This window comes from Asparagus officinalis, chromosome 10 (assembly GCF_001876935.1).
Source record: "Asparagus officinalis chromosome 10, Aspof.V1, whole genome shotgun sequence".
Classification (NCBI taxonomy): Eukaryota; Viridiplantae; Streptophyta; class Magnoliopsida; order Asparagales; family Asparagaceae; genus Asparagus; species Asparagus officinalis.
This window is the reverse complement of record NC_033803.1, coordinates 72,554,183-72,571,901: the sequence shown is the minus strand read 5'-3', so window position 1 is coordinate 72,571,901 and position 17,719 is coordinate 72,554,183. Positions and strand designations below refer to the sequence as shown.

General features: G+C 36.7%; 3 protein-coding genes across 9 annotated transcripts in view; 2 read left to right on the top strand and 1 right to left on the bottom strand.

Annotated features, from left to right (window-relative positions):
- LOC109826930 (F-box protein PP2-B13-like) overlaps positions 1-1,169 on the top strand; it is a 3,727-nt gene extending 2,558 nt beyond the window's left edge. The window contains exons 2-4 of the mRNA XM_020393942.1: positions 10-87; positions 258-739; positions 933-1,169. Of these exons, the coding sequence (XP_020249531.1) occupies positions 10-87; positions 258-729 (550 nt within the window). The 3' untranslated portion in view covers positions 730-739; positions 933-1,169. The remainder of the gene's footprint in view (positions 1-9; positions 88-257; positions 740-932) is intronic.
- On the bottom strand, positions 2,335-4,296 carry LOC109826125 (uncharacterized protein At4g13200, chloroplastic-like). 2 transcript variants are annotated; one of them, XM_020393101.1, is made up of 3 exons: positions 4,065-4,296; positions 3,224-3,381; positions 2,335-2,708 (listed from the first exon to the last, which is right to left on the bottom strand). In XM_020393101.1, the coding sequence occupies exons 1-3, from the start codon at positions 4,234-4,236 to the stop codon at positions 2,532-2,534; spliced, it is 507 nt and encodes a 168-aa protein (XP_020248690.1). In that variant the 5' UTR covers positions 4,237-4,296; the 3' UTR covers positions 2,335-2,531. The 2 variants fall into 2 exon arrangements, with proteins under 2 accessions (XP_020248690.1, XP_020248691.1); XM_020393102.1 differs by having other exon boundaries at positions 3,224-3,378; positions 4,065-4,294.
- The window catches only part of LOC109825238, a 55,865-nt gene continuing 44,171 nt past the window's right edge, over positions 6,026-17,719 (top strand). For 4 of the 6 annotated variants that reach the window (XM_020392036.1, XM_020392033.1, XM_020392034.1 and 1 more), the window contains exons 1-9: positions 6,026-6,126; positions 7,665-9,263; positions 11,422-11,620; positions 11,709-11,768; positions 14,052-14,156; positions 14,344-14,484; positions 14,625-14,687; positions 16,514-16,744; positions 16,853-16,936. In XM_020392036.1, the coding sequence (XP_020247625.1) occupies positions 7,768-9,263; positions 11,422-11,620; positions 11,709-11,768; positions 14,052-14,156; positions 14,344-14,484; positions 14,625-14,687; positions 16,514-16,744; positions 16,853-16,936 (2,379 nt within the window). In that variant the 5' untranslated portion in view covers positions 6,026-6,126; positions 7,665-7,767. Of the gene's footprint in view, positions 6,127-7,664; positions 9,264-11,421; positions 11,621-11,708; positions 11,769-14,051; positions 14,157-14,343; positions 14,485-14,624; positions 14,688-16,513; positions 16,745-16,852; positions 16,937-17,719 lie in introns of those variants that run through there. The other 2 variants (XM_020392039.1, XM_020392037.1) reach the window with 2 other exon arrangements.

Genomic DNA, 17,719 nt, shown 5'->3' with positions numbered 1-17,719 from the left:
GTGCTTCAGGATTTCAGCAAGAGGATTGAAGATAGCGTGGGGAGACACTGCGCGTTATTGGAAGTGGAAACCTGAATCCAACTCCAGGTTTTTTTTTAAATTAAAAAAAAAAAACAAAAACAAATGTGTTTAATAGTTGACTGTAAAGGGCATGATCCTTCATTTTAGTAAGCTAAGTTTCGTTAACTTCGATTAGTTCTGATGAAGTAATTATAAAGATGGAATTTTCCCTGCTGCTGTTCCGCTCACTCTTCCAGGTTTCCAGAGGTTGCTGAACTCGTGACGGTGTGCTGGTTGGAGATCCAATGCAGCATCAAAGCCCGAGCTCTCTCCCCGAAAACAACATACTGCGCATACCTCATCTTCAACATAACTCGGGGATCATATGGCCTCACATTTCCACCCCAAGAGTCGATTATCAAGCTTGGATCGCACGTCTCCAAACAAAACGTATGCCTGCAACCTGATGAGAGCGACCCTCCTCAGCCGCGACTGACGCTGCTGGGCCGCTCAGCGTCGTTTCGAGTGCCACCGCGGGGCTCGGGGACTCATGGGCCTGTTAAAAGCCCGTGTAGAAGGGACGACGGGTGGATGGAGGTGGAGATGGGGAGGTTCTTCGTCGACGAGGGGCAGGAGGAGAATGTGGATGTAAGCATGATGGAGGTAGGAGGAGGGCAATGGAAGAGGGGGTTGGTTATCCAAGGGATTGAGCTGAGGCCTACGCAATAGCGAAGCGAAGAGAGTTCTGTGTGAATCATACTCATAAATGATGGGAATTTTTTTTGTGTTGGCGGGTGTGTGCACGGCCGACGCAGCGCATACATTGGTATGATCTAGGCTATGTTGATGGTATGGAAACCAATATTGTAGAATCATATATCAGACCCTTGTAGAATTTGGATATTGTTTGTACCCACGAACGTACGTGGAACATAACGCGTACATAATGTTCGATGATCTGGACTGTCGTGGCCTAGATGCATGTCAGGCCACCATCGAACATCGTGGAGGAACGCATCTGCCCCTGTTCACTCTCGGATATACGTACTTATTTTGCTTGCACCTGTCAACATACTTAGGGCTAAGGATGCACATAATGTTGGACATGTTTGTATAGAAAAAATACATTGTTTGAGCCTTTTCCTATCTATGCTATTCCCGCATATTGTCTGAAAAGCGCCAACATCTGCCGCATAAAAAAAAAAACACCTGAATGTCAAGAGGTTGAAATTGGCATCAACAAGTCTTTTACTTTTTGTAACAACCCTTGTGGAGATATCCTGCTTCTACAATCTTGAAAATATTGTCATAGAAAATATTGTCTTAAAGTAATCACCTTTAAAAGACGCAATTTATTTAATAACAAAACCAGCATTTTATAGCACTGACTAAGGTGTTTGGGTGTACTCGCCGTTGTTCAAGTTAAGTGCTCATGTTTTTTTTTTGTATAAAAGCAAACAAGTGTTTTTCCCAACATTTTTACGTGTTTGGTAACCCGTCAAAGAAATGTCTTTTTCGGAAAATTATAGGTTGACAAACTTTATTATAAAGAAATGTCTTTTCGGAAAAGTACAGGTCCACAAACTTTATAATAAAGTAAAGAAACCAATTCTTTAGCTTCTCTTGACCGCAAACAAAACTAGTGTTTGTGATTATTATTTTCTTTTTCTCCTATTTTTCTGTTTATATGAAATCACAATATCATGCTAGATCTTATTTAAATTCATTGTATCCAATATTTATTCTTATCAAAACTTATCTTATGTTCTTAGAAAGGTCTATTTCAAGTATTCAAAATACATGCTCTAATCAATGAGTATTTTTATTATCTAATTGTTTATTGAATTTGAAATATTCATAGACAAATCTGCATTTGTCATGAAAATGACACAACACCAAAGGTGTCTAGACTGAGCACAAGTTTATACAAAAGGAATATACTTCATGTGATTCAAAAAAATGGAAAATTTCAGCATATCAAACTTTAACAAATATGCAATGGTTGATGTAAAAAAAACCCATAAGCAAATCCATAAATTAAAAGATTTCATTTGTTGTATCTGAGGTAAGAATCACATTCTCATAAGAGAATTACACAAACCCACTATTCAAACGCAGCACGCTGTAAATTTTAGACAAGATACCCAACCAAACATGCCTCAATAATAAACAAAGTGTACCCTTCATTTATGTACTAGACTCATCAGAGGATACTCCCTCAACACAGTAAGTAATTCTGCAAGTAAGCGATTTATTTAAATGAAAAAAGCCAATATCGGAAAAATGCATAGATGCACGCTCCCAAACATCCACAACCATCCAAACAACTGCAAATCAACCAAAATGCCCAGAGAATTACCTAGACAAACAAGGGTCTAGAAAGTGGATTGATTCTAATTGAACAATCTCAAATCGTTTGAATACAACAGTTGTTGACCATTGCCTTTGCTTCCCAAATCTAAAGCTAAAAATACAAATTGTTATCATGTATTAGAAGAGAAACATATTGCATACTGATAACCTGGCTCAAGCTAATCCTTCAGCATCTCTTGAAAAGGGTCCTCAGTTGTAGCACCTGAGGTAGAAGGCGCAATTGGCGTTATGGACCCTGGAGGCATTGCTAAAGGTATTGAAGTGAGGCCTTGATCCTCTGCGACCTCCAGTGCAGCTTTCTTCTTGGCTCTTTCAGCCCTCTCCACTACTTCCTCCTGCAATAAAAACATGATTTATTCAAGAAACTAGTCCAAACAAAAAGCATAAGCTTGTCTCGTTGTGACTGTCTGTTGAAATTGACAGAGATCGGAGCAGACATGAGTTTAAAACAGTTAAAATATGTTTTTAATTAGTATTTCACTGTTGAGAATAAATTAAAACTTTTACTTGGCACAAACTCAAAATTTAAGTGGTGAGACCTTAGCGGCATCATGTTTCCTCTTTATCATGTTAATGCTAATGTAAACCGTATAGAATAGTAGTTTACTTTACAGTTATGTTAAGGGAGAGAACCAGCACGTAGGAAACTATTTCAACAGGAAAAAAAATTACTGTGTTCATACTTCTTCATTTTATTACTTCATATTAGTCTTGAAGGTTTCCAGAAAAAAAAAATTATCATACATATTAGCCATAGAAGGATTGAAGAAAGACCATGTGATTATCAAAATGAACAGCAGGTATACAACTATATAAGCTATGTATGTGAAACATTTGTGATTGTTTTTACCTGAAAATCTCGTACTTGCTTCTGCTGCTCAGCTTGATACTGACCAACCACACTTAAGATTTCCCCGACGGCGGAACCTATTCGCTCATTCACCGCTTCGGCAAAAGCCTTGCCCAAAAAAAATGCATCCAAGACAACTTTATTCTCATTCTCACCTATTTAACATTCAGAGCCTACTAATTTAGCATTGCCATTCTATTGTAAGAAGGCTCAAATTCCACTAAAACATAGAATGGCTTTAAAGGTAATTTGCACTGCTTGAATCGAAATATGCATGAGGATATGTCCTGGAAGAAGAGCTACATTATGTAGTTTCTTTACTGCTTCCGCAAAATCTCACCAAATAAAAGTGCATTCTAAACAGTTACCAATAGTCAGCGGAAAAAAATGAAAGAAAAATAAAAATTTAGGCCCCATATGAAACACAGTAGCAACTTAAGCAGGTAAAGTTCGAAGCTTTCAGGCTCAAAAGCACATGAGATTCACTTTGAGCTAGAGAAATTGAACATAATTGCCCATTTTATCCCTCAAACAATTATCAGAACCCCCAATAATTGCATAAATTGATCAAAAAACAATAATTGGTCAAAGGAACAGGAGTATATACACCCAAAAAAAAAATCAATAATTGAATTGAGCTAGATAAAAATAACACAGCTTTCTATTTTGTTCCTCACGATAACTTTTGATTTCATGTTTTAGGGTCCAATTACCTGCAAATGCCCCCATTTAAGCACAATTTGGACAAAACCCAGAAATCAAAACCCTCAATGCTTGGAGAAATCAATCAAAAAATAAATAAATTAATGGCTCGATGAGGATAAGAGTTTATTTATGATACCTGAATCAGGACCAGGTGTTCTGCTGCTGACACACTGTACTGAACTTCTAAAATTGAATCTCGCAGAGGGTCTGAGATTGGAATCTGAGAAGGGACGGCGATTTGGGGAAAAGCGAAGGGTAGGTTTTAAGGCTGGGGCAAGAGAAAAGGGCGAAGATGATGCCCACATCATTATTCTCAAAATATCGCGATTAGAAAAGCGAAAAGGTCACATTTTTTTCCCGACTGGATAGGATATATAGCACTTTAGCGCCTTATAGTTTCATTCACTTCGCACTTATACACCTCCTCTTTAGGGGTGGTGAACGATCGAATCAAATAGAATACTAATGTGTTCGTGTTCGTATTTATATTTCTTTAAAATTATTGAATACGAATGCGGACTCTAATATTCGTATATGGAGTTTTCTGAATTCGAACTCAATTACTTGGTATTTGATAAATATTCATGAATATTCATGAATACTTATCGAATATCAAAGTATATTTATTCCGTTAAAAAAATTAATTTTCAAATAGTATTTAAATTCATAAAAAATTATTCCTTTATAATATATGAGTATTTAAATTCATATATAAATCAAATTTTTTATTAGATAACATATTTAAAATTATTTAAGTCTTAAAAGCAGTACACAAAATTTAAGTAGAAACGGTAAGTGGGTCAAAAATATGACATTATATGTGCAATAATACAAATAATAAGTGATCAAATTGTAAAAGAATATTTGATAGACGAACGAGTCAAATATACATATAGTTAAATTTTATGAAAATTTCTTTAAGGACCCAAAATATGGGACCAATAAAGGGGACAAGTGAGGTGTTCCCCTCCTATTGGATAATGAATTGGCCATCATTAATGATGGCCAACTCATTATCCAATAGGAGGGGGACACCTCACTTGTCCCCTTTATTGGTGCCATATTTTGGGTCCATGTAGCAAAGCTCAAATTTTATTCGTTAGTAAAATCGTATACTAAAAAATATTTATTTAGTGGCAAATTAACTACCGAATCGAATATAACCGAATAATTACTCGAACAATTATCGAACTATTTGTTAATTATTTGGTTCATTTCCACTCGTACTCCTCTTGTACTTTTGCAGTACTCATATATATATATCCTAAATTTTCTAAAATTAGCATGTTACTTTCCTCTTATCATTCAAATATGAAGGTTTCCACTTAAATCTTCTTATATGACATTTTAGAATCGATTAACATGTAAGTGTCTTGTGCCAAACTTAAAATCTAGACAAACACGTAAACAACAATAACTTTTGTCGGCCCTCTTTGTCCCTCTAAATCACTAATCATCAATTAATTAAGTTAATTAAGGGCATACTGGTCATATTTCAAAAAAATCCATCATTTTGACAAGAAAAAAATTCAACGCATATACCCATAATATTCACTACCAGAAAAAAAAACATAGGAGGGGTATAAAATTCAGCGCGGGAGAATGCAGTCGAGAGGGATAGATCTACAAATAGGTGGACAAATTTTCAAAACCAACCCATTTGATAAACTATTCCCAAAAAAAGGCCCATTTCAGTTTTATTTGCAAAAACCGACCCGGTTTCAGCCTCAGCGCTAAACCAGGTCGGTTTTTGAAAAAAAGTTTCCGAAACTTCATGGGAGTTCAACTCCCGTGAAGTTTTGTTATGAGAAAAAAATTTACGGGAGTTCAACTCCCGTGAAGTTTCGTAAAGTTTTTTAGAAAAACCGACCTGGTTTCAGCGACAGTGCTGAAACCAGGTCGGTTTCTCTAAATAAATCTGAAACGGGTCGTTTTTTGCAATTAGTTTATCAAATGGGTTGGTTTTAAAAATTTGTCCGCAAATAGGTAGATGTTGGGGTTAGTGGGGGAGAAAACCCAATTCTGAAATACGTAAAGAACTTGAGGGGTATATATGAAAACTACCTAAACCAATTGTGTTATTGGTGGAAACCCAAAGCCCACAAGCATCAGGATTCTCGACTGATCAAAATCGAGAGAGAACTAACGGGCGCCATGTCCTCATGATGGTATTCGATTCCAATTTCACCCCCAAAAATGTAAGTTTTTCCTTCTTTTTCCTCAATCTCTCTCTCTCTCTGTGAAAAGCATCTGTTTGCTTTTTCGGCGGATACAAATGATTACTTGTGCTGCGCTCCACTCCAAATCTGTATGCAAAACTAGGGTTTTTCTTCTTCTTCTTCTTCAAGAACGCGTATGTCCTTCTGTATGTTCGACTGAATTACCGTTGTAGTCATCTTGCGCCAATTTTTGCTAGATTTTTTTTTGGCTTTAGTGCTCAGTTTCAATTATACAATTAAACCAAAAAAGGACGTCTTTTGCTTAATTTTATGCACTCAACTGTTTTTTGACCGTCGAACGAGCTTTAATTTGCGTGAGTGGATTTGAATCCATGTATACTGATTATCTTGCCCACCGTAAATTATTAATTAATTATTGAAAATTATCCCTTTGGGTGTTTGTGTTCACAAGTGAATGGAACTAGAACGCGCGAAAATCTTCTCCTTCTAATTGCGGAGACACTCTAATTCTATGCCAGAATTTGGGTTTCTTTCAAGTAGATGTATTTATTTCTGAATGCTGGTATTTGCTTTCAAAATTCAGCTGTGTTTCGACCGAACTGTTGTTATAGCTAGCTTGTAGCATTCATGGTGCATTTACTACTTCTCTTTCGGAAAAATGATTAAGCTTGAATTTATTTCTGTTAGTGAATTAGAGCAGTTGTGTAGTTGTTATCATGTCCATTTTCAATTATTAATTATTTACCTAACTATATTTTGGATTTTGGATACCATACTTTTTATAGTTATAGGAAGTAATAGAGTAAGCCTCAACGAGTATGTGTGTTTACAATTGGATGGAACTACTACAACATGAAAGCTTTTATCTTGGTAGATACTTGTTTCTTCCTAAAACTACTACATTATCTCCCTCGACGTGCAACCATAAGCTTTTTCTGGATCAATGCAAACCATCAATCGTCTTAATATACACATAGGCTCCGTAGTCGGCCCCTCTGGTATAGAACTAATTTGGTTCTCAGAGAGGTAGTCATCTCCTTTATAGTCTTTGCTGAATTGCCCTCTCCCGAACCTCTGCAGCATGTCTTATTAGTTTGGTATTGCGATTGTTAGAATAACTTTGTATATCTCCTTTATTCTTGTATAATGACACTTGAGTGTGCTAATCCTCCACTCCTAGGATATTTTCCTTGAATAGGATCGTCAACCATTGTAGGTCCACGAGCAAACTTCAATAGGAATATTTTCAGTTTCTAAGACTCTTTCAACTCTTATATTCTCTAAAGGTTTTTCTTACTTCACTAGTCCCCCTTTTTTCGATAGTACCTATAGACTATAGTTCTACCATTCATAATTTTCTAACTTCTATCTTATGTTCTCCTGTTCGGTAAAAATTGGACGGAAACAACGTATATTCAAGAACCAGTGTCTCTTGTCCTTATATTCCTGAAAATGTCTGTCTGCTCCATGCTTATTTTTTCACGATGTCATTGTGTAATTTTATCAATATTTAATGCAGTTAACACTCTATTTCTTTCCACTCATCTTTTTTATAGCTCCAGAGCTGTGGATCCCATCTGAAATCTGAGGCATAGGGGACTGAGATTTGGTTCTTGGTCCCCTGCAGATGGTCGTGTTTTGGTGCTGTGAAGGAATAAAATGAGGGCATGCTTGAATAGTTCGTTTCCGGGATCAGCTCTTCAAGTTTCTCGGAATCAAATACATGGCAAGAAAGCTTCTTCCTCGTTCACCAATAAATCTGGCGTTCAAGCTGGCTGCAATTTTTCACTACCAGTGTGTCAGAGGCAGTGTAACCGGACTATATTTTCATGTATCAGTGGCAGACATGTTAATCTTTCATCATGGAACCTTAACTCAAGAAGCCGGTTTAGAATTTATTGCACCAATGAATCTTTCCCGAAGACGAGAGCTTTTATAAGATCTTTCTCACCATTTTGGAAGGAGGGCTTGCTTTTGTTTAGATGCTCTATTTTCATTGCGGTGATTTCTGCTGTAGGAGTGTTGGTATGGTATGCTCAGCGGAAAACTAAAATCTTTGTTGAGTCCCGCCTTCTGCCTTCTGTGTGTTCAATATTGAGTGAGTATCTTCAGAGGGAGATTAATTTTGGTAAGGTGCAGAGCGTTTCACCTTTTGGAATCACCCTACAGTCATGTTCTATTGGACCTCATCAGGAGGAGTTCTCATGTGGTGAGGTATCTGCCGCGAAACTTCGCATCCGTCCTTTTGCAAGTCTAAGGAGAGGGAAGATTGTGGTCGATGCTATTTTATCTCAGCCTACTGTCCTAGTTGCACAGAAAGAGGATTTTTCTTGGCTAGGAATTCCTGTACCTTCAGAAAGTGTCACGAAGCTACGCCACTCAAGCGAAGAAGGAATAGATTCTCGCACAAAAGCCAAAAGGGCAGCAAGAGAGCAGGCGGCTTCTCAATGGGCCATGGAAAGGGTCAAAGCAGCAAAAGAGGCTGCAGAGGCTGGGTACATTATTCGTAACCATAATCCAAAACATGTCTTGACGGATGATTCTAGATACTCTTCTGCAACAAAAAGTTATGGTTTATCGTATTGTGTGGATGAAAAGATGCATGTGAGGGATCATCATTGCATGGATACTGGACTCGAGTATGGCTCAAAGCATGCAGATTTGGAGAAATCGTTTGGTGTGAAAATTCCTTATCAGGGGCTGAAGTTTTGGTCAGGAGCAGTACCAAATGTTCTTAGCCGTAAATTTAAACGAGTTGCTCATAAAAAAGTGCTTTTCGAGTCTGGGTTTGCTTCTAAACAAAGAAACCTCATCCGAAGTGCTGCAGCTGCTGCCGCATATTTCCGAAGGCTTGATACTTTAGGGAATTCAACTGATTCATGTAGTAAGCATGGACGGGACTCTTCTGGTGGGGGTTGTGTGGATACTGGAACTCAAGCAACTATAAAAATGGAAGAATCAACAGCATCAGATGGAATACAGAAGCTTAAATCATCCTTCACTGTAACAGCTGAGGATATAGCTGCTGAACTCGTTGAAGATGCAGATGAAAATCACTCCAAGGGGATCGAGAAGGTTCTTCCAGTCACTTTGGATTGTGTTTATTTCACAGATGGAGCCTTGATGCTACTGGGATTTGGTGATCGGGAGGCCAGGTCCGACTCTTAAACTACTGGAACTGATTCTATTACTATTAAGTTCATTTAAAGAATACATTATCATCATTTATCTCATCTGTTTCAGATTTCTTGTCTGCAGTTACGGTATTTGTTGATTAAATTTTAAATTTTCTTGCATTTCTGCACTTATTAACTCATCTATCTTGCTTCTAATGGGGAATGGGAATGCCTTTATGCCAATTTAAAGTGTCTTGACCTTACGAATAAAGTGTTGATCTCCCAGAACCTATAGTTACTAGAATACTACTAAGGATTGTATGGTCTCCTGAAATTAGCTTTAAAGTACACGGGCTCTATAGAAAATGTAATACATTCATAAATCTTCTACCTTTATTGTATCTACTTGGGGTTGGCTTTATGGACCCGTTATGCCAATTTAAGTCTATGAAATCATCGGTAAGAAATAGAGAGAATCACTGTGGAAAATAGCGCCCTATAGCGCCACAAATTGCGCTGGCGCCCACTACTGACAATAATATCGACGAAAACGGTGGAAGATAATGCTCTGTGCGCTATTTGATTGCGATAGTGGTGTTTAGCGTGTAATAGCGCTTAATGTCACTTTTCATTATGGATTCTCAGGTTAATATCCGACTCAAACCCGACTCTTGATTAACTAAAACCTCCTCAGTTTTGTTTCTCTCTCTCTCTCTCTCTCTCTCTCTCTCCTCTCCAATTTGATTTTAAATGATGAAGGGAAAAAACCCCTAATCCCACAATTCCTACTGACTCTGCCGTCCCTTCTCTTCCTCCACCAACTTTGTCGCGGGCAACCCTCCTCCTTCTCCTCTCCCTCTCCGACTACTCCACCTCAACCTCTAACTTTCCCTCTTTGACTACAATACTTCAAACCCAAAAAACCTTCTTCGACTGCCTTCCTCCCAACCCCTACCTCTCCCTTTCTGACTATTTACCTCAACTCCAAAACCCCTCTCTCTATTTGCCTCTCCTACTTCTTTACCGCCTCCGCCAACTCGAAGCTCACCAAGTCCTCTTCCTCTTCAGGATCTCTATAAATCATTAAATATGCATTTGCAGAATTTTTAGATTTTTCTTTAATTTTTCTTTTTTTTTGAATATTTATGCATGTTTAAATTGGATCGTTGTTTGACTTTATTTTTTGCCGCTAAAGCCTCAAGTAGATTTAGCGGTGCCTCACCGCTACACGATGCTATCTGTTGTCAATAACCTTGGAAAAAAATCTAGGTCTACAGAGAAAAAAGAAAAAAGAATACAGAGAACAATAGGTCCTTTTGGAGTCACTGTAATTGGTAGCATTAAGTTCTTTTGGAGTAACTCCAGTTGCTAACAATTACCTTAGCTTAATACCAGTGGAAAACCAAGATATTTGTAAATCTTGACATCTTGTCAATGTTTTAGAAAATGACGAAGAAAGTTGGACCCTGTTTATGATTGAGTATTGGAGGGAGCATAAGTATGACTTAACTACATGCACGGTGAAATTCTTATTTATTGCATTTTAAAGGCATATGGATCGTAGCTTAGATGGGTTTAAGAGTGACATACATCCATTTTGAGTGACCTATGTTAACTGAAATCCTTAGGGATGGCTAAAATGATGTCACTCATTGACCGCTTTCTGTAGCGCTTCCAATTACCAAATAACTTGGAGACAAGCTATGGCATTTATCTCCAGGAGTTGTTGACTAGCAATTCTGAATTCTTTATTGGTTAACAATCCCACATTATATTGGAAAGGAGTTGATAGAAAGATGTCATCATGTTACATACATTTGTCCTATACAGCAGTTGTGTTCTGCTGTGAGAACCGCGTCCTCAAATCATTGTATACTGGTGTATTTGGCATGAGCGTGCTTATGTCATAAATCTGCCACTTGGGTTGGGTTTCGTATTTACTATTCTCTTTCTTCGACACAGACGATATCTCCATTCTTCATACAGCAGGAAGCCACTCATCATCTTTGTTATATAAAGTTCACTTGAGGATATCTTCTGATGGTTTTTTATCCTGAACATTAGGCTTAATAAAAAGATGTTTCACATGATATTGCAATTTCTACCTAACATACCTCGCACTGCATTTGATGGTTTCGTATAACATTATATTTTCCGCAAAAAATAAAGTCCGCTGAACTATGTGCACATGTTGTAGAGAGATGCTGAATGTCAATGGGTATGTGAGGTTTCAAAACCACTACAGCCGTGTACATGTCCAGTTGAGTGGGGACTGCATGGAATGGAGGATGAATTCTACTTCTGAGAATGGAGGGCAACTGTCCACAGATGTTTTTGTTGACACCATTAAGCAAGAATGGCATGTCAATTTGAAAATCTTAAACCTTTTTGCTCCGGTATGGTAACTAGTGGGTTTCGGTTGATGCTGTTTAAAGGCATTTTTATTGTTCTAGTTCCGTCTGACATTTAAATACCTGTGTGCAGTTGTTTGAGAAGATCCTAGAAATTCCAATCACATGGGTCACAGGTAGAGCTAGTGGTGAGGTGCTTATCTTACCAATATGTTTTCCCTTATATCGTTTAATTATAATTCGTATAGGAGCTGAACCTAATTTTATAGGAATAAGTGACTTGTGCAGTTGTGCTGATGAGTAGTTTAGCAAATAATATAAGGTTCAAAGGGAATAGGTTGAAATGTTAATTTGCTGCACATTGACTTCTAAGTAACATGAAAGATATCTACTTGCATTATAACAGAATATTTAACCACTTAGTTATAGGTTACTTCTGTTTCGTCTTCTTCCATTCATCCTACTTGCTTACATTGTCCTGTGGTTAGTATGTGTGTACTTGAGATACGAGACACCAAATGTTGCACTATGATCAATTGGCTGGTTTGACCTTCATTATGCAATAAAGGAATTTTTGTCATCACTACTATCTTACTTTTCCTTTTCTTTTCCTTATGTTGACAGTTTGAACTGCCGGCATGTAGCTTGTTCCATTTGCAACTAGTTGCAAAACGTTATTGTATTATTTATCAAGGTCATAGATCACCTATGGTTTGTTCTGAATGCCATAAATGCAAAGGGCCTAATAAATAGGACGCACGGAGTTGAAAATGTTAAGATGTATTTATTTTAAATTATGTAGGATAACATGAGGAATGATTGTGTGAAGGAAATTTAGGAGTTAACCAGTTAATTGAAAAGGTAAATGTTTTAAAGTAAGTTGAGGGTGCCATAGGATTAAGGGCAGGCACTTGAATTTGTCTAAGACGTAGAAAATCAGGTCTTATAGTACATGTGCAAGTTCTCAGAAAGGTTTTGTTGTGACAAGAGGAGTAGTCTCAGGTAAACATTTTCTAAATGCTGTTTCAATGTGATTGTTCTTCTTTTTTATATTCACTAGACAATGGAGTCTATTTCATAAGGGCTCTTTTGGCTAAGGCTTAAGGACGAGAGATTAACAAAAAGGATTAAATGGTTAAACCAGTTAACCCATTTTTGAGCATATAAGGTTTAAAAATAGTTCCTTTAGTAAGGTTGTACAAAATTTAAAATTTTAAACAATTTTTTTATCATCTATGATCCAACTTCTAAGACTTATGTTATATTCTTGTGTTTTATATTATATTAAACTATGTTATGTTATATTATATTATATTGTAATATAATATATTGTATTATGTTATCGTATAATATATTATAGGCCACTATATTATATTCTAATATATTATATAAATAATTATTAAAATATAATATTAGATATTATATTAAAACCCTTTAAACTCAAAACACCAAACTCAAAATATTCTATATGGTTTGTTTGGGGATGTTTTGCCCCCCCCCCCAAAAAAAAAAAAAAAAAAAAAAAAAAAAAAAAAAAAAAACCATATTTATTAGTAAGTAAATTAGACTAAACCCGCAAGAATTTCCAGCATTTTGTTGGAATCCACCAATTACTTTCAAAATCACACTAAACTTCCAATAAGTTTTGCAAAAGCGCCCCCCCCCCCAAAAAAAAAAAAAGAAAAAGAAAAAGAAAAAAAAAGAAAAATCCACACCATGGCTTCCAACTGGTATGTTCGTATCTCTACATAATTCCTTAGTTGACCTCTAAAATCTATTACCCTTGCTGGTCTTCTTCACTGTGCTGCAAGTGTGTGAAGTATCTTTCATTTTTTTGTTCAACTATGACATACTGACCATATGAGACCTTAACTAAATTGGTAGATCTATATTATATCCAAGGGTGTTAGCATGATATCTAAGAGCAATCAGACATTCATGCCATTGCATAACAATTATATTTCTCGGATAATAAGCTGAGGTAGTAAAATTGGACATTCATGCATTGCGTAAAGTTCAAAGGGAGCTGGCTCCCCTTGTCAAGAAGCAGGGATCCATTCATTAACATCCACTAGTGAATATCCAAAGATTTCCATAACTGCATCTACATTACTTGCAAAACACGGTTTGTATCTACTATCTAAGTGTTTGCATGTTCTTGCTTGATTTTTCGGAATTAAGTGTATTGCTGTGGGACTTTGTGGGATGCCATTTTTATAGCGTGTGAGTTGATGAATTTCCAAGGTTGGTTTTTCAATGAGTTTTTTAAGCTTTCTGCCACATCCCAATGCCAGATGTTCTGTGATTGTTAGGGTTTCCGCTTTTCTTCTTTATTTAGTTATTAATTAATTTTATTTTACCTTCTTGTTAGAGTATACTACGATATGGTATGTTGATCTCGTAAATATACGTGATGCAAGTTTCCTGTTATTGCTATTGGTACAAAATGTTTTTGCCTAATCCTTTCCGCTGTCAGGTGCACATCTGCATGTCAAAAGGAGATACTTTTCCTAATCTTCATGGCCAACTAGATGTTAGTGGGTTATCTTTTCACATAGAAGATGCTCCTTCTCAATTTTCGGTAGGTTTATAAACCCTAAACCCTAAATAGGTGAAATTGTGGAACTATTCTTGCAAGAACTATTCTCATTTGGGCATATTCAATTTTTTTGTTTCCATCTTCTTTGACATGATTTATCTGTTCTTATTGAAAAGTAAGTGGATTTTATCCGTAGTCTCGGTTAATAAATATGTATGCTTGAGTGCAGAGAGTATCAGCTATTCTATGTTTTCGTGGTCAACGGGTATTCCTGCACAACACAAGTGGCTGGTTTGGTGATGCTCCTTTGGAAGCTTCTGGTGACTTCGGCATAAATCCTGAGGATGGGGAGTTTCATCTGATGTGTCGGGTATCACATATAATATTATCAGTATTATTTCTAAATGACTTGAGGAACTTCCTGTTGTCATCAGTCAGAAACAACCAATGAGTAGTCTTCTATTCTCTGGATATTTAATTTCCTCTACATGCTCATGCTTGTTTTTCCAGGTTCCTTGTGTTGAGGCTAATGCTCTAATGAAGACTTTAAAAATGAGACCCTTAATGTTTCCGGTATGTAACCTCCTTAAGTTTCCTCGTCTTTCCTGAAAAAGATTTAGTACTATGCCTCAGAATTCCTTTTGCTACTCTTTGCACTGAATTCAGACAATAAATGGTTTTATTCATAACTGGGCACTTTTGAATATCTGGGGACATTCGTCTTCTGTTTCATGCGAAGTTCTTTTACGGCTATTGTTTTATGTGAATATTTCATTCATGGTTTTGACATCTAAATATAATAACTTTCAATGTTTTTATGCACGCCTTAGCTTGTTCATGAAGATCTTTCCATCTTTTAGCATTCTTTTCATATTAAGAATTTTGGAGCTTTGATCCGTTGTTAACCAAGTAATTTATCGATGGTTCCAAGCTATTTAGGGCTTCTTAGAAGAAATTAGAGAGAATAAAGAAGGATAAAGGAAGGTGCTTCATACTTCTTTTGAAGTTTCATGTCTCATAAAACTAGGATTTCACAACCAAGATTGCGTCATGCATTCCAAAATAAGAAGAAGGCTACAATCTCTTCCAGGAAATCAGAATATTCTAATCTCAGTCGTTTTGTTACATACTTACAAAAGTTGATCGCCAGTTCTCAATTCTTTCAGAAGCAGATTTTCTTCAATAGTACAATAAAAAGAAATTTAATCACTTTATAATCTCCAGCCCAAATGAGATGGTAAATCTTGTAGGCCAGGAAAGAAGATCAAATGATGGTTTAAGTTAGCTTTTTAAGTTTGAATCTGGATCTGGTAGGAACCTACTGAAAATGTGTTAGGTGCATATATGGTAAGTAACTCTAAATGGCCTATTGTACTAATTACTCTTATTGAGGTAAATTATCCTTAATTTTCTGTTTCAATGCAGAAATTCTGTATCTTTACCATAGGCATAACTATCAGATTTATTATTCTGAAAATTTTTAGATTAATTTGTTTGATTTATTCATCAAATAGCACACCTTCATGTGGCTAGCGAAAGTTACTTCTAAAACCAGTTAGGTCTGCAATGATGTAGCCTGAAGCTCCCATTGCATCTCTTCAATGTAACACAGGCACTTCTACATGAAATTGTTATGTCTGACACTACGACATACGTACCGGACAGGCGGACACTGATACTTCCTTGGGCACTCCTTGTACATGTGCATACACTTTTCAAATGCGTCTTCAGTCCTAAGTCATATGGTACATATTTAATTGGAAACACACATCATACACCTCGTGGAGATGTATCATACACTTCACATGCACTTCTTTATTCTTTGTTACATGTTTGGGATATCTATTTATTTTCATTTATACTCCCAAAAACTATAATGGAAAAGTCTATAAGTATTGACTTCTATAAAGCTAAGTTTGTATATGTCTTATATTGTTCTGTTACGGTAGGTTAGGCAATTGTTGTCTGTTTGTTTATTCTGACTTCTGTGGGATTACGTTACTTTCTCAACACAGTATGTGCAAAATGGTAAGTGCTCTAGTCAGCCATCTGTGAAGTATTAGCATATGGCCTTGATGTTCTTTTTTCCTAGTAATATTTAATGACCTCTAACATGCTTAACATTTGAAGTATAGTAAGGTTAAGTTTTGTCTCTATGTGCTCTTTCAAGATGCTAATATGGCTTCTATACTATTTCTCTGCACATTTCACATTAAAGTTGTCTGAATTTAACGATCAGATTTTAGAGAGTAGAGGAATGCATATCACTATTGCTACTTGGCCAGTGGCTTATCATTCTTGTTTTTTGTGTAAGCTTTTGCATAGCATGCAATGAGTTATATATTCTTCATTTTATAAGTCATTTCCGCAAAGTTTCAGTTTCCTATTTCCTACTGCAGGTTGCTGGCTCATTAACTGCTGTTTTTAACTGTCAAGGTCCTCTGGATGCGCCTTTATTTGTGGGAAGTGGAGTTGTAACTAGGAAAAATTCTCATTTGATATCACCTTTACCTCCATCATGCGCATCTGAAGCTGTAATTAATAATAAAGAGGCAGGAGCTGTGGCTGCTTTTGACCGTATTCCATTTTCACATGTATCGGCTAATTTTACATTTAACCTTGATAATTGTGTAAGTAACATCTACATAGTATAAGTTTGCTGAACCAGTTGCTTACATTGAAGAGCTTAACTTTGCCTGTGGTGATTCCATTTATTTGATTTGATATTTCTGCTACAGGTAGCTGATCTTTATGGCATTAGAGCAAACCTACTAGATGGTGGAGAAATTCGTGGGGCTGGAAATGCATGGATTTGCCCAGAGGTGTGGTTCATCAGCAAATGAATTGCATCATGCCATTCTTGGAAAAATTTTGAGAGCCTGGAGATGCTTAGAATTATTACTCTTTTATGCTCTAATATTTTTTCACGGTTTTGAGTTTTATCCACTCCTGATGCACTTTTTAAGACTATTATATAGTTCCAAACCAAACTGAAGTCATGTCCTGACTCCTGACAAGTGATGTAAGAGGCCTAAAATTTGGATCCCAAATGTCAGTGTAGTAAGTCCAATAAGCAGTTAGTAGATTTGGTTCTGAATGATAGTCCTATGGACATGCATTCCATATACCTGCCAGGAAATTCTTTTTCGGCAATGTGGGCTGAAAAGCATGGTGATTCCTGACTTGCTTGTCTATAGATAGGTTTCAAAATGGGTCTCTCATTACTTGAAGTTAAGGAGGGTAGAAAAGTGTCTTGTTTCTATAGTGCTTTTTGAAGAGAGTGTGCTGTGCATATGTTATTTGCAGGGTGGCAAGCAAAGCTACTTCCTTACTAGGTTTTGCGGTTGAATTCCACTCAGCAGGAGGGTGAAAAAGGTTGCTCTCCTCTTTTTTTCTTCGTACCACGTGTGTGTTTGTTGGTGGTGTGTGATGTGCGCATATGTGCGTGTGTGCATCTGCACGTGCAGTTGGATAACTAGATGATACATGTTGTCTTGGCGGGTCAGTTTGGGGTTTATGAGATGAACCATGTCTTCCTTATGTGCAATTGGATAACTAGATGATACATGTTGTCTTGGCAGGTCAGCTTGGTCAGTTTGGCCTTA